Raw genomic sequence first — 21,988 nt, 5'->3', positions numbered from 1 at the left:
TTCTTGGTTAATGTTGGCATGGTGTGTCTTATATTTAAAGTATATCATCTTTTCTAATGAGCACACAGGTGAGACTTTCATTTTCATCCAGTATGACAATCACTGTCTTTCAATCAGAGTGTTTGGTCCATTTATTTTTATTTTTATTAACATCTTTATTGGAGTATAATTGTTCTACAATGGTGTGTTAGTTTCTGCCATATAACAAAGTGAATCAGCTATACATATAACCCCATATCTCCTCCCTCTTGCGTCTCCCTCCCACCCTCCATTTATTTTTAATGTAATTACTGATACAGTTGGTTAACTCTACCATCTTCCAACTGCTTTCTCTTTGTCTCGTCTCTCCTTTATCCCTTTGGTTCTCCTAACTTGTCTTGCTTTGGATTAATAAAAACATTTTTCTGTTCTATTAACTTTCTAATTAGATATTTTCATTACTACTTTAGTGGTTACCCTAGAGATTGTTTTCTTAGTTCATTAGTCCACCACAAATCAACGCAAAAACCTTACATTTGTATAAATTCATTAAACACTCCCGTCCCTCACCTAGAAAGTTCTTGTGGTCACATGTTTGCATGTTTTAAAACCCTCAAGACATTATTGTTTTAAACAGTCAATATTCATTCATATCTGCCCATTCCCATGCTTTTTTTTTTTTTTTTTAATATTTATTTGGTTGCACCGGGTCTTAGTCGCGGGCTCCTTAGTTGCAGTTTGCCAGCTCCTTAGTTGCGGCACGTGGGCTCCTTAGTTGTGGCATGCAAACTCTTAGTTTCAGCATGCACGTGGGATCTAGTTCCCTGACCAGGGATCAAACCCGGGCCCCCTACGTTAGAAGCACGGAGTCTTAACCACTGTGCCAGCAGGGAAGTCCCCATTCCCATGCTCTTCATTCCTTTCTATGTTTGTTTTTATCCAGAATCATTTCCCTCTAGCCTGAGTAATTTTCATAGTATACTTTTTTCTTGTCGTACAATCTGCTGGATATAAATTTTTGTTAGCTTGTGTTTGTGTGAATATATCTTCATTATGCCTTTTTTCCCGTATGTCTAGTATTTTTTACTGTATATTGGACTCTGGTTAATATAGTACAAGGTCCTGGCTCTGAAGAAAGCCAGAGTTTGTTCCAACAGGCCAGTGAATTACTGGATGGCTGCCTGGAAGAGCAGGGCTGTTTTGTTTTGGCCCTAAGATGTCAACTTTACTCCTAAAATGTGGCCCTTCGAGGGTTTCAAAGGAAAACCAAGGTTTTCCAGCCCCTCTAACCCCAAGGGACTCAGCTTCGGAACTGCCACGCTACGGTGGACAGCCGCTGGGAGCTCTGCTCAGCACATCCTGCCTTCCAGCCGCTGTTCCTGCCCCAGGATTCTTGGAGTGAGTCTTACGCTAAGCTTGCACAGTTCAGGGGTCAGCCAAGGATTTGAGGGCTCTCCCTTCTGCAGCTCCCTTCTCTCCGGGAGGTCCCCATCTATTTCCAAACTCCTCCAACTCCTCAGGACAGTGAGACGGAGGCTTCCTGTGACGTTCTAGCACCCACGCTGCACAGACTGATCCCTTCCAGTCGGCTCCTGGAAAGTGGGGTGCGCAGGGATCCTACAGAGGAGTGGACGCCTAAACTACAACTGGAGGAGGACTGACTTAGCCAGCGAGAAGGCGAGCGAGGTTCCAGGCAGGAGGGACAACACACGCACCCAGTGCTGGCCCTGCACCGTGCCGGCAGCTCCTCCACACACTGGGAAGTGGAATGTGGGCTCAGGAGCCAGATGGCCTGGGTTTACATCCTAGCTTTGTCCCCTGCTACTGTGACCTTGGGCAAGTGGCCTTACCCCTCTGTGCCTCACCTTCCACACCTGTGTTGAGGAGGATCGATTGATAGCAGTACTTACCTCCTGCGACTGTTCTGAGGGTTAGCTTGAGTCACACAGCCCTGACCACGCCGGGACTGTGCACGCAGTCCTTGCCCCGCAAGCCTCTCACTTGCCTTCGCCAGGCGCCTGGTTCCTCCCGCCTCACCCCAAGCCCTTCACACCCTGGCTGGAGCTGAAACAGGCCGAAGGCAGAGTGCTGGGCAGGCTGGACTCCCGCTGACCCCGCCCCTCTGGATGCCTTAACAAACAAACAGGTGACAGACAAACAGTAAGAAAGAAGAGTGTCTCTCCTCCCGGCTGGTGTAACTCGGGCCCAGATGGAAATGCTGCCGGGTCCCTGCACCCCAGCCCCCAGAGCACACTCTCAGAGCAGTCGCTGTAGCAAGTGCATTTATTACAAAAATAAGTCATGTGACATAAACACGTTTAAGTTCCGGATATGCGGCACACACTCTTGCAGTGCGGACTTATTTCAGTGCAGGCACGGTGCTCAGCTGTGCACGCCTCCTGGCGGGCGTGGGCGCACTTCCCACGGGCGGCCGCCGCGTCCCAGTGAGCTGCAGCGTCCCCAGGTGCGGCTGGGGCAGGGCTGTCCTGCAGGCCTGGAAGAACCCCACGCCACGTCACGCACGGCCTCGGCCCGACAGCTTGGGACGTCCAACTCCACACCAGAGGCGAGGCTGCGCCCTCCTGGGCACGAATGCTCCCAACCCCACCTCTCCCTCCAGCCCCACCGGAAGCGCCCCCTGACCCAAGGGGGACCAAGGGGAAGGCTCAGAAGCGCCCGCAGCCTGTTCTGGGGGCCCCGCATCCCGATGCTGCGTGCCGGGAGCACCCACGCGCGCCTCCGGGCCGGGCGGCCCAGCGCGCGCTCATTGGCAGCACTCGGCCACGTGCCGGAAGAGCTCCTCCCCCTGCTCATCGCCGAAGCACTGCAGGCAGTGAGGGCACTGAAGGTCCCCCTGGCCTCTCTGGGTTGCTCCGGGGCTCCCGCCCTCTGCGGGGAGTTCTGGCCGCTGGGATCCCGTCCCAGGCCTCCAGCCACCGGGTGCCACAAGCTCCGAAGCGTCAGTCTCTAAGTACCCGGGAGTTGTGCCCCCAGTGTGAATCCGGCAAGAGCCTGGCTCTCGAGGATCCTGGAAAAAAGGCAAAGGGTCAGCTTACGAGGCTGGCCTCAGGCCCCAGCAACTCGAGACACCTGTTGTGCAGCGGGCCTTGCACCTTCGCCCTGCCTGGCGCTGGGGCCCGAATGAGGCTGTGCTCCGTGAACAACCTCCCGCCTGCGCTCACAGAGGAACGGGCCCCAGCGGGGCGGGGGGCCGCTCCCCGACCCCCGCCGCGGCCCCAGCAGACTCGCCCCACACGCCGCCGTGGAGAGAGGGAGCCTGGCACACTGCGTCCCTCCTCGGTGGGCGGGGGGTCTCTGGAGGCAGCAGGGGTGCCCGTGGCACGGCCGACACGCTCGCCCCCCACGTCAGCCCCGAAGCGCCGTGACCCCCGGTGTTCATCACACCTCGTGTGGGAGCCTCAGCCCAGGCGGCGGGACCCTGGCTGCTGGCCCACAGCTTCACCACCACCCGCCCCGGGGTGTCGCCCAGGGGCCCAGCAGGAGCAAGTGCTCCCAAAGCTCGACGGCCACAGGCCGCAGCCGAAAGGGGCTCAGAGGCCACTCAGTGCACAGGCCCCGGGCCTTGGCAGGCCGGGCCACCCTTCTGTCCACCAGTGGGGTCCACAGCCATGCAGGATGGGGCACTGGGGGTGGCTCCCGCCGCCCCGAGGCCAACCACGAAGGGCGGTTCCAGGGTCAGCTCGGCATCCCCACCCCACCAGGGCGCTAGCCCCCCAGGAGGACGTGTATCGGGTGCTCTGGGCGGACCCAGGGAGGAGCAGGGAAGCGGCATGTGGGTGCCCCGGGTCCTGCAGTGAGAAACCTTCAGTTCCCACCCAGGCCAGGCCTCCCAGGCCAGGCCTCCCAAGAAGCACCCCCTGTGGCGGGACAACACGGAGCCCAGAGTGAGCTGTGGGGCCTGCCCGCCTGCACGGCCCATCTCCGTGCACGGGGGTTGTGAGCTGGGGGGCGCCAGCAGATGCCTGGAGCCTCAGCGGCTGTGTGTGTGTGACAGGGCGACCAGGGTCCCTGCCGCACAGCGAGGAGGGGACACGTGTGCACGAAGCTCCCAGTAGGGAGCCTGAGGCCCAGGACGTGCCCTCTGGGTGCAGGACAGGCCCGACAGCCACCCCTGAAGTCACACGCCACCACGCCAACGTCCTCTACAGACACACACGGTACGACAGGGAGGTTTTCTGCCACCAGGTCCCAGGCACCGGGCACGGTGGCTCTGCCCGGAGCACAGAATCAGGGTCTCGGCAGACGCAGAAGGGCTTGAAACCGATGAAAGAAACAAGAAGAAAACGCCCAGCCTGCACCGGAGGAGATGGGCCTCCATTCTACCTGTTTCCAGGGTACCTGGCGCTGCAGCAAGGCCACCCGTTCCTCCAACTCCTGGATCCGACTCTGAGCCCGCTCCCGGTCAACCCTCTCCGACGTGAAGTCGTCCTTGTACGCGAGGATCTGTGAGGAGACAGACGCTCAGCCATCAGACGGCAGCGCCTATTCTGCTCAGACGGAGAAAGCCCCCAGCGCCTCCCAGCGCCCGGCCCCGGGGCGGGGGGCACCTGCTGCTCCAGCATCTGCACCCGCTCCAGCGCGGCATCCCGGGCCCTCCTCGCGGCCGCCAGCTCCCGCCTCGCTTCTGCACAGTCGTTGATTTTCTCCTCCAACTGTGTGTTGAGCCGGGAGATCTCCTTCCTCATCAGCTCGGGCGGGGAGGGCCTCTCAGCCTCGAGGGGCGCCTGCAGCCCCCTCAGCTGTGCGTGAAGCCCCCTCACGTACTCGTCCCTGCTGGCGTCGTAGCGCTGCCACTTGGCATTGAGGTCTTCCACCTGAGGAGGCCGGAAAGCTCACAGTGACGGCGGCTGAGAACCTGCTCTCGAGCCAACCTGAACTGTGAAGCTATTCATTAGCAACAAGGAGCAGAGTGAGTTTCCCCTTAAATGAAGGTTGCCTCAGGGGACTTCCCTGGTGGCGCAGTGGTTAAGAATCCGCCTGCCAATGCAGGAGACACGGGTTCGAGCCCTGGTCCGGGAAGATCCCACATGCCGCAGGGCAACTGAGCCCGTGTGCCACAACTACTGAGCCTGCACTCTAGAGCCCGCGAGCCACAACTACTGAGCCCGTGTGCCACAACTACTGAAGCCTGCATGCCTAGAGCCTGTGCTCCACAACAAGAGAAGCCACAGCAATGAGAAGCCCACACACTGCAACGAAGACCCAACGCAGCCAAAAATAAATACATTAATTAATTACTTTTTAAAAAAATAAATAAATAAAAGGAACGAAGGCCAAAAAAAAAAAGTTGCCTCAGTTTGCTCTGTGCAGAGGGGACACTAGGACGTGGCGACGATGGCCACAAACAACCGCCGTAGACAGAAGCGGACTTGGTACAATTTCCCACCGTAAAAGCTATACTTGATAGTAATTCTTCTTTTTTTTTTTAAAGTATTTTTTTAAACGTTTAATTAATTTATTTATTTATATTTATTTTTGGCTGCGTTGGGTCTTCGTTTCTATGCGAGGGCTCTCTCTAGTTGCAGCGAGCGGGGGCCACTCTTCATCGCGGTGCGCGGGCCTCTCACTGTCGCGGCCTCTCTTGTTGCGGAGCACAGGCTCCAGACGCGCAGGCTCAGTAGTTGTGGCTCACGGGCTTAGTTGCTCCGCGGCATGTGGGATCTTCCCACACGAGGGCTCGAACCCGTGTCCCCTGCATTGGCAGGCAGATTCTTAACCACTGCGCCACCAGGGAAGCCCAATAGTAATTCTTGTACCTCATTTATCCACGTGAATTAACTTGGGGGCCGGAGAATGACAAGCAAGAAGTTCTGCACGTCCTTTTAGGCAAATATGTCGGGCCTCTAGGGACTGCGTGTATCAGCCAAAGTGGCCTGAGGGCAGGGGCAACCCCTGGGCACAGCCAAGGAGAGGACCCTCGTCTGCGGGCCATGAGGGGAAAGCTCTTCCCGAGTGACATCTAACAGACACTCACATGAGTCACCTTCTGCTTCAACAGTCGATTCTCCTCCCGTAACTTCTCAACAACCGCGTGGACAGAGCCGTCCCCATCTGCACACGCTGGCTGCATAAGAAAGGGACAGAGAGCAGACACCGTGTCACCGAACGTGACTGTCGTGTGCGGCAAGAGGGTAGGAAGGCACACCTGGAGACTGAGGTCGCAGATGGTCACTGCAGCCCGCACTGCGGCAGGTGGGACGGAGACAGGAAAGGACGTGCCCCTTCCCGAAGGTGGGGGAGGGTTGGCCCTCGCCCCACCCAAGCCCACCCCACGCTGGGGCCAAGCCTCGCACAACCTTCTCATACCTGAGACTTTCCATCATCACGGGAGTCGGTAGGGCAGGAAGCTTAATCTCACCGTCCACCAGAGAACCTTCCAGCCCAGGGCCACAGGGCCGCCAGGAGCAGGCCCGGCCAGGGACCCGGCTCCCTCCCTCTGAGCCCGCCACGCTGTCATGTCATGTCACGCAAGCAGGGTTAACCTCAGTGATTCTGTACACGGCAGTCCACCCGTGCCTCACGCGAGGTCTCGGGAGTCATGCCTAGAAACCCATGTGCCAAACCAGCCCTAATGGCGGTGGGCAGAACTAGCCGAAAAGTCCATCTGAATCCTAGAAATTCATTGCATTTAACAGTACAGTGGGCTGTATGCTGGTGACGTTATTTTTGAGAATTCCCCTCGAATGACAAAGGAACTACATGTCCTAACCCAGCGGGCATCGGGAAACCCCGGTGACTCAGCCAAGTCCAGGGCTGAGAAGTGACGCTGATTTAGAGCCTGTTAAGAGCCCCGGCCCCACCCCTGCCCAGCCCAAACACGACCTGCGGCTGTGTTCAAGTCCCCAGAGGGAAATGACACAGTGACTCAAAATCAGACGAGAACACAGCCTGCCCCCAGAGAGCACTGTGGTATCTGAAATATGCCTGTGTGCTTTCTGAGGTTCCCTTTTCGTGGAATCCACCCGCGGAGACGGGCAGCTCTCAGACGGAGGTTCTCCCCAGCAGGCTTCCCAGTGGAGCTGCTGCTAAGGGGCTGGAGGGCCTGTTCCCCCCTCCCCCGCGTTTCTGAGTCAACCTGGTTGCAGCCTCAGAGAATCAAGAGAACTGCCTGGAAAAGACCCCACGAGAGTAACCTGCGCTGGGCGGGGCAGGGTGTGCACTGCGTGCCGGGAGGGGGTGGAATCAGACAGGCAGGGAAGGCGGCCTCGGCCGGAGCTCCCAACACCCCCAGCCAGGAGCTCCCTGGTCTCCCAGGTAGGGAATTCCTGATGCTGAAGCCCCCGCTGTCCCCTCCCCAACCAGACCACACACACAGCCACAGCCCAGATCCACCCAGTCCTGGAGGCCCCCGGCCCCGCCCCCTTCCCCTGGCCCCGCCCCCTGGCCCCTGCCCGGCTCCCTCCCTGCTGGCCCCACCCTGCCTAGGGCCTGGCCAGGGGTCACAGTGCCAGGTACACAGAAGGGCTCCGTGTCCTCCCTTCACTGACGCGGGTCTCCGCCCTGCAGGAGGCCCCGGAGAGGCCAGCCCTGCTCAGACACGTGGAGCCCTCCCCCGCCCCGGCCCGGCCCGATTCCTCACAGTGTTTGGGGCCTGGCCCTGCACCTGCGGCCTTTGGAGGCGCTGCCCCTCGCCTGCCTGCACGTGTGCCAGCACCTGCTCAGGATACCCCTCCCACCCCTGCTCTGCCTGCTTCGTCCTCAGCGAAGGCTGATGAGACCACAGTGCCATCTCCCCACAGGGACCAGGGTCAGCTGCAGGTCTGGGGGTGGCAGCTGGTGACGCAGCTGTCCTGTCACGTTCTGCACCTTCCACCGTGCTAGAAGAAATCCCCGGATGGGCGGGCTCTGCTGCAACCCTCACTAAGGAGAGCAGGGGGGGCCCTGGGCGCCCCGACCTCCACGACGGCTGAGGGATCCTGAGGCGCGAGACGAGGCCTCCTGCTGCACCTCGGTCCTCATCGTGGTGCGCTGACACCACGGCCTACCTCAGGGCTCCTCTCCCCCGCGTCCCCCTGTGTGCGCTGGCGGTCATCCAGACACTTGGCCAGATGCTGGCACATGTGGGCGGTGGCGGCCAGAGTCCTCCGCAGCTGATGGGTCTCGTCGGCCAAGGAGCGGCACAGAATGTCGCTGGCGGCCCGGGCCCGCCCCTTCTGTGCCGCGCTTCTCCTCAGCAGGGCCACTTCCTTCTCCTGCTCCCGCTCCGGCTGGCTCATCAGCTGCTGCGTCTCCCTCTCTTTCTCTTCTAGTTGCTCGGAAAGTCTCTCGATTTCCTAAGGGGAAGATTTAAAAGCACAGTTGATTTGACTAAAAGAAGCAATATCAGGAACAAACATTCATAGAGCAGAAGAAAGTCCGGCACAGACACCCATCAGTAGGTAATAAACACGCTCATTTGGAGGTTGGCTTCTGAATGAATAATTAACTTTTGAGTTTTCAGCCCATAAAGTTCTATCTGAAACTTCATCTAAAATTCTATTTTCATGAGCAAATTCATAATGTTACGTTTTACATCATCAAATTACTAAGTGTGGCAATTCCAAATACTTCTTGACGGGAAGGGTAGAAACTCCACTGCAGTGGGTAGCCCCCCAAAAGATATGCCCACGCCCTAACCCCCGATACTTGGGAATGTGACTTTATTTAGAAATAGGGTCTGTGAAGATGCAGTTAGCTAAGATGAAGTCATACTGGATTAGAATGGACTCTAATCCAATGACTAGTGTCCTCATAAGAAGAAGGAAACATGGACACAGACACAGAAGAAGGCCACGTGTCGACAGAGGCAGAGACTGGAGTGATGTGTCCACAAGCCAAAGAACACCAGGGATGCCCACAGCCACCGGAAGCTCCAAGAGAAAAAGAAGGGCCCTCCCCCAGAGCCTCGGAGGGAGCACGTCTCTGCCAGCGACACCCTGATTTTGGGCTTCTGGCCTCTAGAACAGCAAAAGATGAAGCATCTGTTGTTGTAAACCACCCAGTTTATGGTACTTTTGTTACAGCAGTTCTAGGAAACTAATATACCCAACCCCAATTAATTTTTTTTAAAAAGTCCTTTAAATTACAATTTGCTTTAAACCCAGCCTTAGTTTTGTGCTTTCCCATTTTCAAAGTAATCTCCAGCATAAACAGTACATAAGGGAGGTGAAGCAGGATGAACCAGTCCATCCTACAAATGAAAAAACAGCTTCAGAAAAGTCAGGGTTGAGCCTGAGCTCCACGTGAGGAAGTGGCAGGAGAAGGATCTGGGCTCCACTCGGGGAAGTGCTCAAGCTCACCTCCTGCGTGCTCACGAGGAGGGATGGACACCAGGAACCGAGAACCTTCTTACCACAGTGGAATGGAATACAGGGCCATATTACTAACGGAACCCTGAATTACTACTCTCTTAACTGCTTTAAAACAAAAACATGTGCATGGTTATAAAAAATTCAAACATACAGAAGGAAATCAAATGAAAACTTAAATTCCTCTATCCCACCAGCTCCTCTGCCCCCAGCTTCACTCTCCAGAGGCAACTACTCACTATTTGGGCACAGACCTTTCCAGAGTGTTTATAAGCATCTATAACACATGTATTTTTACACAAACGGATGCTACCACACTGTTCGGCACCTTGCTTTTTTCCTCCTTAGCAATATACCTTATTCCACAGCAGCACAGAACCTGCCTTGTTCTTTTCAACCACAGCCTGGAGCTTCACGACAGATTCCAGATTTACGGAACACACACCTCCAGCTGGCTGCTTCCTTGTGCCCTTATGCAAATACAGCCACGGGATAAATGCCCAGAAGTCACATGGCTGGGATTGTTTTTAAGACTGGGGTTAAGAAATAATTGGTGGGATGGACCTAGAGATTATCATACTAAATAAAGTCAGAAAGAGAAAGACAAATACCGTATCATATCACTTTATATGTGGAATCTAAAATATGGCACAAATGAACTTATCTACGAAACAGAAACAGACCCACAGACGTAGAAAGCAGACTTGTGGTGGCCAAGGGGGAGGTCAGGTGGGGGAGGGATGGATTGGAAGTTTGGGATTAGCAGGTGCACATTATTATATAGAGAATGGGTAAACAACCAGGTCCTACTGGATAGCACAGGGAACTATATTCCATATCCTGTGATAAACCATAATGAAAGAGAATACAAAAAAGAATGTATATATGTACGTGTGTGTGTGTGTGTCAGTGAATCACTTTGCTGTATAGTAGAAATTAATGCAACATTGTAAATCAACTACACCTCAACAAAATAAATCAATAAAACAAAAAAACAATTGGTGGAACTCAGGAACACAGCCCGTCTCCGGATCCCAGCCTGGCTCCCTGGGCCCAAACCCACATCCCCGAGGCAAGGGCTGCTCCCCACGCTCCTGCACCCAAACACCCCGTGCGTCTGTGATAACCAGTCCATGGATGAGCCCAGCATGTGACCGAATCACTCCAACCAGGTGACCCAGAAAACATTCTGGAAACCTCGCCCCCTCTCAGGGAATTTTTTTTTTTTTTTTTTTTTTGGCCGCACTGCGTGGCTTGCGGGATCTTAGTTCCCAGACCAGGGATCGAACCCAGGCCCTTGGCAGTGAAAGCGCCGGGTCCTAACCACTGGACCCCCACCCCCAGGGAATTCCCTCAGGGAATTTTTAAGAGTCCTCTCCTTCCCATTTTCCTTGGACTTCGCTCTAGAAATGAACAGAAAGAGAGGAAAGAAGAAAAACTGCTGTTAGAATGACCGGTTTGGCTCTCTTAGCAAAGGCCTAGAGGAACAGGCTGTTCTAGATCCGCACTTCACAACAGGGACTCAAAACAGGAAAGAGCAGAGGCCTGGCAGCTGGCGAGGCAGACCGTGAGGGCGGCGGGGGAGATGAGGAGGTCGGGCCCCGGCGAGTGGGAAACGTCCACCACCAGGTGAGGAAGAAGGAGCAGGACTGGTGACGACGGGTGTGACACATCACTGGGAATGAGCCCGTCAGCTGGGACTTCTGCCCCAAGGCGTGTGGCGTTGGCACTCCATCACGCCATCACACCTCCCTGCCCTCGACTCACAGATGTCACAATCTCAGGGGTGCCAGGTGAGAGCCACTCTTGGTAGGTCATTACTTTCATTTTTCCACCTTTTGGCCCCGACGACCTCACCCCTGAACCAAAGGAGGAGAAGAGGCCTCTCTCTGCAAGCTGGCCGGTCGGCATCCATACCTCCTCCCAGCAGACAGCCCTTCAGCACCAGGCTGCACCTGCAGGACTGGGAAGGGGGCGCTGGGGGCCACCACGCATGGCCTTCTGAGCCTGTCCACACAGCTGGGGCTGCCGGCTGGTGCCAAGTCACTTGGTCTGGGTGAAGCCCCGTCGAGACAGTGTGATGGGGCATTTACACAGCTGAGAACCAACTATAGCCTTCTTAGCATAAAATACTATAAACAGGAAAAAGAATGCCAAACCCCAACGAAAGCTCCAGCTCTCACTGCTGGTTGTTTCCTGGCCTTGGATTTATTTGTTCTCTTTAAAAACTGGCCGCTTTTGAAGGCAGTGCCAGCTGGTCAAGGCCCCTGTCCCACGTCCTTACCGTGGAAAACGCAGCAGGAGCCCCTCCCTCCACAGTGTCACAGATGCCAGGCCCGCCGTGGCCCACCCGTCGCCTGGACTCGTCTTCCCCTGCCAGCATCACAGCTCTGGGGTGGCCTTGTCACTACTGGCAGGATAGACATGCCACACTCCCCCGAGCTGGACCTAGTCGCCCTCCACAGTGGCTCAGAAGTGTACCTGGAGTAGACACAGATGGTAAAGAGAGACCTGCCCTGAGAGTGGACTTTCATTACATTTTAGAGTTATTCAAATCAAAAGCTGTGATTTCAGCAGCGCAACAGAGAAACGTCTCTATCCTTGCCTTTATCTGATACTGAAGTGTATTCAGAGTAAATACATGTTATGCATATAAAAGAGGTATCAATATATATACAAATACGTACAATACAAACACAGATAGAAAGTCTGTAATACCAGTGAAGGTTGGTCTCCCATGGAATCATACATTTCACAGACTTCTAAGTCCCTACGATAACCGCAAGGACAGCAGCAGCAGCAAATGCACCAACCATGCAGTCTCCACACATCCTACGAGACAGCTGCTATCATGTCTCCCATTCCACAGATGGGCAAACTGAGGCTCACGGGATCCAGGTGGCTGCTGGAGTGCCCAGGTAAGGAGGCAGTGGCACCCCAGCCTCGACACCTCCACCTACCACAGCTCCCTCACACCCTCTGAGGTTGGGGGACTTCAAGCAACACCTGATTTCCGAGCATCTTTCCTTGCTGGTCAAACGGAGACAGTAAGAGAAACAATGGGGCAGAAGGTCCCCAGGCTTCGGGGGCTCATGGAGCTTCCCAAGGACACACTCTCTCTCATCGCCACACCCCAGCCCTGGGTCCAGCCCAGCCCCATAAGGATCCCCAGTAAATGTCTGAGAAGAAGACTGGGGGTACAACGGCCAGGACCTGGGCCCTGTTCTCAACCTGTTTACAGCACACAGACTGAAAACCACGAACACGCAGCTGACTCTGGCGGTGAGATTAGTTGAATCGGAAGGACTCACAGGCCCTTATTGTCTGTCTTAAAAATCCTCTTTCAAACATCAGTTTAGAAATGATCTGGCTCTCATGGAGACTTGCTAGGTGACAACATATACCATACCTGGGGCTGGCTTTTTCCCTCACCGCTGGGAAGCTGCCAGAGCTAGAGAAGCAAAGGCAAGACCACCGGGAGGCGGTGCACTGCACTGTAGGGCGACCCACCCCCCAAGAGGGCTGCCTGACCTGCCCTTCCCCCCGCAGTGTGAGAGGCCCCAGGACCCCTGGAGCCCCCAGGTTTTGGGCACTCGTTGCTTGCTCTGAAGTTGGAGAGACGCGTACTGGCTCATCTGGCTAAGTGCCCTTGTCAATCAGTAACAGTTCTTAGGACGCAGAACATAGACCACTGTTGTCAAAAAGCAAGGCCTGTCCTAGAATCCCGGCATTACACACACAGACGTGATGCACAGAAGTCAGCAAATAGCCAAGGACCCCTGGGAGACCCTGTCACTGGGACCTAAAATCCCATGGCTCCATTCTCAGGACACAAAAGTGTGAGGAATTCTATTAATAGTCTTGTGGATCAACCTTAAAAATAAGAGGCGTAGCCTCTTGGCCTTCGTCCCTTTATTAGTCTGCTCGGGCTGCCGGGCTGCTGCAACAAAGTCCACAAACTAGGTAACTTAAAACAACAGAAATGTATCCTCCCACAGGCTAGAGGTCCAAAATCCAGGTGTCAGCAGGCCACGTGCCTTCCGGGGACTCTGGGGAAGAATGCTTCCTCGTCTCTCCCAGCTTCTGCGGGTTGCTGGTAACCCTCGGCTTGTAGATGCCTCACTCACTCCAGTCTCTGCCCCCACCTTCACACGGCTGTCTTGTCAGGATGCCAGTCACTGGATTAGGGTCCACCCGAGGCCAGTACGACTTCATTTCCATTTATTACCCCTGCAAAGACCCTACTTCCAAATAAGGTCATAATCACAGCTTCCAGGTGGAAAGGAATCTGGGGGAGACACTATCCAGCCCAGCATAGTCCTCTTCTCTCTCCTTCCTGGGCAGCCCTCAGTGGCTGGCCACGTGCAGACTGCAGCCCAGCCCATGGTTACCTTGTAACCAGCAGCTGAAGGGGGAGTGAGATAACAGGAGCAAGCAGGGAATTTAAGAAAAGTCAACTCACTGGGCCTTCACCCCAAGTGCCAAGCACTGACGATGTGCCGGGGGAGGCACTGATGAGGACGCAGCACACCTCCTCCCCACTGCAGGAGTGCAGGGGGGAGCAGGCAAACAGGTCCGGACAAAAACGAGCACGGCCTGGAAGGTTCTGGGACTATGGCAGAGGAGGGAGCACCGGGAATCTTCTCCTCACCTGAAAAACAGTGCACTGGCAGAAATCTGTCTGGTGTGACTATTTTGGATCTCAAGTCCTAAAGACTTGCAACTTCCATATGAGGACTTGGACAGTAAATTGAGGTTAATTTCAGTCAATTTCAGCTCTTCCTACAGTAGCAGCTACCCATCCCACCCCTAGCCATGCCACTGGAGGCCATACACCTGTTTCTGGAGCTGCCTGCACACAGCTTGCAGGAGCCAAGGTGGGCAAAAAAGACCCTGTCGTCCAAATACTGGGGATCTGTGCTCTGACCGCTGCTTCCTGCTGCGGCCAAACAGGCAGGTGGCCATTGTTGCACCTCCCCCATTGCTACAGGACCCTCCCCCTCCAGCTGAAGTGCTATGGGATTTAAAGGGCCAGTGCCCTTCCCTTCCCCTTTTAATTTTTCTTTTTCTGCTTTAGGGAGCCAGACATTAAAGACTAGGATATTCAAAAGCAACTACATAAAAGGGGAAAATCTGAAAGTGACCACACATTCCCAGGTACAGGCTGAGAAAACCTTAATTTATGCCTCAGGCTGATCCTTGGTACAGAGACAATCTACAACAACCAAAGAAAAACAAAAACAGCAAATCCTAGGGAACGAGAGTAATCTGATTTCCAGAAATACCACATTATTAGATCCAAATGTCCAGTTTTAAACAAACAACAACAAAAAAAGCACAAGGCACTCAAAGACACAGGAAAATATGGCCCATTCAAAGGAAAAAATAAATCAACAGAAGCTGTCCCTGAAAAAGACCTGATGGTGGATCTTCTAGACAAGGACTCTAAAACAACCATCTTAAAGATGCTCAAAAAACTAAAAGAAGATGTGGAGAAAGTCAAGAAAGCAATGTAGGAATAAAATGGAAATACGAATAAAGAAATAGAAAACCTAAAAAGAAACCAAAAAAATTGTGGAGCTAAAAAGTACATTAACTGAAATTTTAAAATTCACTGGAGGTATTCAAAGGCAGATTTGATCAGTAGAAGAATCAGCAAACTTGAAAACAGGACAATGAAAATTATCAAGATTCAAGGAAAGTAAACAGAGCCTAAGGGTCCTGTGGGACCATTAAGCAGACCAACATACACATTGTGGGAGTCCCAGAAGCAGAAGCGAGAGAGAAAGGGGCAGAAAGAATACTTGAAGAAATAATGGCTGGGGCTTCCCTGGTGGCGCAGTGGTTAAGAATCTGCCTGCCAATGCAGGGGACACGGGTTCGAGCCCTGGTCCAGGAAGATCCCACATGCCGCAGAGCAACTAAGCCCGTGCGCCACAACTACTGAGCCTGTGCTCTAGAGTCTGTGAGCCACAACTACTGAGCCCACGCGCCTAGAGCCCGTGCTCCACAACAAGAGAAGCCACCGCAATGAGAAGCCCGTGCACCGCAATGAAGACACAACACAGCCATAAATAAATAAGAAATAATGGTTGAAAACTTCCCAAATGTGACGAAAGACATGAATCTAAACATCCAAGAAGCTCAATAAACTCCAAGTAAGATGAAGTCAAAAAGACCAAGACACATTATAATCAAACTTTAGAAAGCCAAAGATAAAAAGAGGAATCTTGAAAGAAGCAAGAGAAAAGCCACATATCACATAGAAGAGATCCTTAATACGATTTTTAGCAGATTTCTCATCAGACACTTTGGAAGCCAGAGGCAGTGGGCCTATATATTCAAAGTGCCTAAAGAAAAAAAACAGCTGGGGACTTCCCTAGTGGTCCAGTGGTTAAGAATCTGCCTTCCAATGCAGGGGACGCAGGTTCGATCCCTGGTCAGGGGACTAAGATCCCACATGCCGTGGGGCAACTAAGCCCACGCACAGCAACTACTGAGCCCACGCACTCTAGAACCCGTGTGCCACAACTGGACAGCCCATGTACCACAACTACTGAGCCCATGCACTCTGGAGCCATGCACCACAACTAGGGAGAAGCCCACGTGCTGCAACTAGAGGAGCCTGCACGTCGCAACTAGAGAAGCCTGCACGTCACAACTAGAGAAGCCCACGCACCACAACAAAAGATCCCGCATGCTGCAACAAAGATCCCATGTGCTCCAACTAAGACCTGATGCAGCCAAATAAAATAAATAAATAAATAAATACTTTAAAAAAGAAAAAAACTGTCAACCAAGAATCCTATATCCAGCAAAACAGTCTTTCAAAAGCAAGGGAGAAATTAAGACATTCCCACATAAACCAAAGCTGAGGGAGTTTGTTACCACTAGACCTGCCCTGCAAGAAATGCTCAAGGGAGTCCTGTAGAGTGAAATGAAATGACACTAACTCAAAGGACAGTAACTCAACGCTATATGAAGAAATACTCAACGCTATATGAAGAAATAAATATGTCAATAAAGGTAAAGACATGGGCAATTATAAAAGCTAGTATTATTGTAACAACAGTTTATAACTCTTTTTTTTTGTTTTCCACATGATTTAAGAAACTAATATAAATATATATATATTTTTTAAATTATTAGTCTACAAGTTAGTATTACTCTAATTTTGATTTGTAACTCCAAACGTTATTTCCTACATAATTTAGGAGACTAATGCATTTAAAAGATTAATTTATGTTTGAGGGCACACGATGTATGAAGATTTAATTCTGTGACATCAACAACCAAAAGGGGTGGGGTTTAGGTATAAGGGAGCAGGGGTTTTGTATGTTATTGAACTTAAGCTGGTATAAATTCAAATTAGAGTGTTACAACTTTCAGATGTTAAACGTAATTCCCATGGTAAACACTAAGAAAATAGTTACAGAATATACCCACAAAAAATGAGAAAGGAATTTAAATATTTCACAATATAAAAAAATCAAACATAAAAGATAGTAATGCAGAACATGAGAAACAAAAAAAGCTATAAGAGAAAAAAAAAGCTATAAGGCATACAGAAGACAAATAGAAAAATAACAAGTATTTCATCCATATCAGTAATTACTTTAAATGTAAATGGATTAAAATCTCCAATTAAAAGACAGAGATTGGCAGAATGGATAAAAGCATATGATCCAACTACATGCTATATACAAGAGACTCACTTTAGATTCAAAGACATATACAGATTGAAAGTAAAAGGATGGGGACTTCCCTGGTGGCGCAGTGGTTAAGAATCCTCCTGCCAATGCAGGGGACATGGGTTTGATCCCTGGTCCGGGAAGATCCCACATGCCATGGAGCAACTAAGCCCATGCACCACAACTATTGAGCCTAAGCTCTGAAGCCTGCAAGCTGCAACTACTGAAGCCCGTGCACCTAGAGCCCATGCTCCACAACAAGAGAAGCCACCGCAATGAGAAGGCCACACACTGCAACGAAGAGTAGCCCCTGCTCGCCATAACAAGAGAAAAGCCCATGTGCATCAATGAAGACCCAACACAGCCAAAAATAAAATTTTAAAAATTAAAAAAAAAAAGAAAGTAAAAGGATGGAAAAATATTTACATTCCATGCAATTAGTAACTAAAAGAGAACAGGAGTAGCTATACTAATATCAGACAAAACAGACTTTTTTTCAAAAAAGGCTACAAGAGACAAAAAAGGATGTTGTACATTAATAAAAGTTTTAATACAGCAAGAAAATATAACAATTATATACACTGATGTACCTAATAACAGACAAGCAAAATATATGAAGCAAAAACTGACAGAATTGAAGGGAGAAATAGACAATCCTACAATCATAGCTGGAGACCTCAAAACCCTACTCTCAATGATAGAACAACCAAACACAATATACGTAAGGAAATAGAGAACTTAACACAATAAATCAACTAGATCTAACAGACATCTACAGAACACTCTACCCAACAACATACACATTCTTCTCAAATGCACATGGGACATTTTCTAGGATAGACCATGTGTTAGGTTACACACTAAGTCTCAACAGATTTTAAAAGACTGACATCATACAAAGTATCTCCTCCCCAACCACAAAAGGATGAAGTCAGAAATCAACAACAGAAGTAAAACTGGAACATTCACAAAACTGTGGAAATTAAAAAACACATTCTTAAACCAATGGATCAAAGAAGAAATCACAAGGAAATTAGAAAATACTTAAAGGCAAATGAAAATGAAAACACAACATACCAAAACATGCAGGATCCAGTGAAAGTAGTGTTAAGGGGGAAATCTAAAGATATAAAACTTGAGGTCCCCCGGCAAGATGTCGGACGAGTAAGACGCGGAGATCACCTTCCTTCCCACAGATACAGTAGAAATACATCTACACGTGGAACTGCTCCTACAGAACACCCACTGAAGGCTGGCAGAAGACGTCAGACCTCCCAAAAGGCAAGAAAATCCCCACGTACTTGGGTAGGGCAAAAGAAAAAAGAAATAACAGAGACAAAAGAATAGGGACAGGACCTGCACCAGTGGGAGGGAGCTGTGAAGGAGAAAAGGTTTCCACACACTAGGAAGCCCCTTTGCGGGCAGAGGCTGCAGGTGGCAGAGGGGGGAAGCTTTGGAGCCACGGAGGAGAGCGCAGCCACAGGGGGGCGGAGGGCAAAGTGGAGAGATTCCCGCACAGAGGATAGGTGCCGACCAGCACTCACCAGCCCGAGAGGCTTGTCTGCTCACCCGCCGGGGCGGGCAGGGCTGGGAGCTGAGGCTCGGGCTTCGGTCGGATCGCAGGGAGAGGACTGGGGTTGGCAGTGTGAACACAGCCTGAAGGGACTAGCGTGCCACAGCTAGCCAGGAGGGAGTCCGGGAAAAAGTCTGCAGCTGCCGAAGAGGCAAGAGACTTTTTCTTGCCTCTTTGTTTCACGGCGCACAAGGAGAGGGGATTCAGAGCGCCGCCTAAACGAACTCCAGAGACGGGCGTGAGCCGCGGCTATCAGCGTGGACCCCAGAGACGGGCATGAGACGCTAAGTCTGCTGCTGCCGCCACCAAGAAGCCTGTGTGCGAGCACAGGTCACTCTCCACGCCGTCCCTCCCAGGAGCTGGTGCAGCCCGCCACGGCCAGGCTCCCGTGATCCGGGGACAACTTCCCCGAGAGAACGCAGGGCACGCCTCAGGCTGCTGCAACGTCACGACGCCTCTGCCGCCACAGGCTCCCCCCGCATCCCTACCACTCCCTCCCCCCGGCCTGAGTGAGCCAGAGCCCCCTAGTCAGCTGCTCCTTTAACCCCGTTCTGTCTGGGCGGGGAACAGATGCCCTCAGGCGACCTACATGCAGAGGCGGGTCCAAATCCAAAGCTGAACCCCGGGAGCTGTACGAACAAAGAAGAGAAAGGGAAATCTATCCCAGCAGCCTCAGAAGCAGTGGATTAAAGCTCCACAAACAACTTGATGTGCCTGCATCTGTTGAATACGTGAATAGACAACGAATCATCCCAAATTCAGGAGGTGGACTTTGGGAGCAGGATATATTAATTTTTCCCCTTTTCCTTTTTTTGTGAGTGTATATGAGTATGCTTCTGGGTGAAATTTGTCTGTATAGCTTTGCTTTAACCATTAGTCCTAAGGTTAGGTCTGTCCTTTTTTTTTTTTTTTTTTTTTACTTAAAAAAATTTATTTTTCCTAATAAATGTTTTCTTAATAATTTTTTCCTTATTTTCTATTTTTAAAAATTAAAAAAAATTTTAATAAGTTTTTTCATATTTTTTTATTTTAAAAAATTAAAAAAATTTTTTCTTAATAAATTTTTTTCTTAATAATTTTTTTTCTTATTTTTTATTATAAAAAATTAATAAATCTATTTTTAAAAATTAAAAAAATTTTTTCTTAATAAATTTATTCTTAATAATTTTTTTCTTATTTTTTATTATAATAGCTTTATTTTATTTTATTTTATCCTCTTTCTTTCTTTCTATATTTTCTCCCTTTTATTCTGAGCTGTGTGGATGAAAGGCTCTTGGTGCTCCAGCCAGGCATCAGGGCTGTGCCTCTGAGGTGGGAGAGCCAACTTCAGGACACTGGTCCACAAGAGACCTCCCAGCTCCACGTAATACCAAACGGCGAAAATCTCTGAGAGATCTCCATCTCAACATCAAGACCCAGCTTCACTCAACGACCAGCAAGCTACAGTGCTGGACACCCTATGCCAAACAACTAGCAAGACAGGAACACAGCCCCATCCATTAGCAGAGAGGCTGCCTAAAATCATAATAAGGCCACAGACACCCCAAAACACACCACCAGATGTGGACGTGCCCACCAGAAAGACAAGCTCCAACCTCATCCACCAGAACACAGGCACTAGTCCCCTCCACCAGGAAGCCTACACAACCCACTGAACCAACCTTAGCCACTGGGGACAGATACCAAAAACAACGGGAACTACGAACCTGCAGCCTGTGAAAAGGAGACCCCAAACACAGTAAGATAAGCAAAATGAGAAGACAAAAAAACACACAGCAGGTGAAGGAGCAGGGTCAAAACACACCAGACCTAACAAATGAAGAGGAAATAGGCAGTCTACCTGAAAAAGAATTCAGAATAATGATAGTAAGGATGATACAAAATCTTGGAAATAGAATAGACAAAATGCAAGAAACACTTAACAAGGACATATAGAAGAAGTAAAGAGGAACCAAGCAACAATGAAAAACACAATAAATGAAATTAAAAATACTCTAGACGGGATCAATAGCAGAATAACTGAGGCAGAACGGATAAGTGACCTGGAAGATAAAATAGTGGAAATAACTACTGCAGAGCAGAATAAAGAAAAAAGAATGAAAAGAACTGAGGACAGTCTCAGAGACCTCTGGGACAACATTAAATGCACCAACATTCGAATTATAGGGGTCCCAGAAGAAGAAGAGAAAAAGAAAGGGACTGAGAAAATATTTGAAGAGATTATAGTTGAAAACTTCCCTAATACGGGAAAGGAAATAGTTAATCAAGTCCTGGAAGCACAGAGAGTCCCATACAGGATAAATCCAAGGAGAAACACGCCAAGACACATATTAATCAAACTATCAAAAATTAAATATAAAGAAAACATATTAAAAGCAGCAAGGGAAAAACAACAAATAACACACAAGGGAATCCCCATAAGGTTAACAGCTGATCTTTCAGCAGAAACTCTGCAAGCCAGAAGGGAGTGGCAGGATATACTTAAAGTGATGAAGGAGAAAAACCTACAACCAAGGTTACTCTACCCAGCAAGGATCTCATTCAGATTTGATGGAGAAATTAAAACCTTTACAGACAAGCAAAAGCTGAGAGGGTTCAGCACCACCAAACCAGCTTTACAACAAATGCTAAAGGAACTTCTCTAGGCAAGAAACACAAGAGAAGGAAAACACCTACAGTAACAAACCCAAAATATTTAAGAAAATGGGAATAGGAACATACATATCGATAATTACCTTAAATGTAAATGGATTAAATGCTCCCACCAAAAGACACAGACTGGCTGAATGGATACAAAAACAAGACCCATATATATGCTGTCTACAAGAGACCCACTTCAGACCTAGAGACACATACAGACTGAAAGTGAGGGGATGGAAAAAGATATTCCATGCAAATGGAAATCAAAAGAAAGCTGGAGTAGCAATTCTCATATCAGACAAAATAGACTTTAAAATAAAGACTATTACAAGAGACAAAGAAGGACACTATATAATGATCAAGGGATCGATCCAAGAGGAAGGTATAACAATTGTAAATATTTATGCACCCAACATAGGAGCACCTCAATACATAAGGCAAATACTAACAGCCATAAAAGGGGAAATCGACAGCAACACAATCATAGTAGGGGACTTTAACACCCCACTTTCACCAATGGACAGATCATCCAAAATGAAAATAAATAAGGAAACACAAGCTTTAAATGATACATTAAACAAAATGGACTTAATTGATATTTATAGGACATTTCACCCAAAAACAACAGAATACACATTTTTCGCAAGTGCTCATGGAACATTCTCCAGGATAGATCATATCTTGGGTCACAAATCAAGCCTTGGTAAATTTAAGAAAATTGAAATCGTATCAAGTATCTTTTCCGACCACAACGCTATGAGACTAGATATCAATTACAGGAAAAGATCTGTAAAAAA

General features: G+C 50.1%; 1 protein-coding gene across 13 annotated transcripts in view; it reads right to left on the bottom strand.

The window, feature by feature from the left end:
* The window catches only part of TNIP2 (TNFAIP3 interacting protein 2), a 68,407-nt gene that overhangs the window by 31,468 nt on the left and 14,951 nt on the right, over positions 1 to 21,988 (bottom strand). For 4 of the 13 annotated variants that reach the window (XM_082464410.1, XM_082464407.1, XM_082464409.1 and 1 more), the window contains exons 2-5: positions 7,986 to 8,273; positions 5,975 to 6,064; positions 4,548 to 4,814; positions 4,324 to 4,443 (exon numbers count right to left, since the gene is read on the bottom strand). In XM_082464410.1, coding sequence (XP_082320536.1) covers positions 4,324 to 4,443; positions 4,548 to 4,814; positions 5,975 to 6,064; positions 7,986 to 8,273 — 765 coding nt within the window. Of the gene's footprint in view, positions 1 to 372; positions 2,110 to 2,244; positions 3,008 to 4,323; positions 4,444 to 4,547; positions 4,815 to 5,974; positions 6,065 to 7,985; positions 8,274 to 21,988 lie in introns of those variants that run through there. The other 9 variants (XM_082464405.1, XM_082464404.1, XM_082464406.1 and 6 more) reach the window with 5 other exon arrangements.

Source organism: Balaenoptera physalus (genome assembly GCF_965194825.1).
Source record: "Balaenoptera physalus genome assembly, chromosome: 5".
Classification (NCBI taxonomy): domain Eukaryota; kingdom Metazoa; phylum Chordata; class Mammalia; order Artiodactyla; family Balaenopteridae; genus Balaenoptera; species Balaenoptera physalus.
Note: the sequence above shows the minus strand (reverse complement) of the source record. Positions and strands in the feature narration are given on the sequence as shown.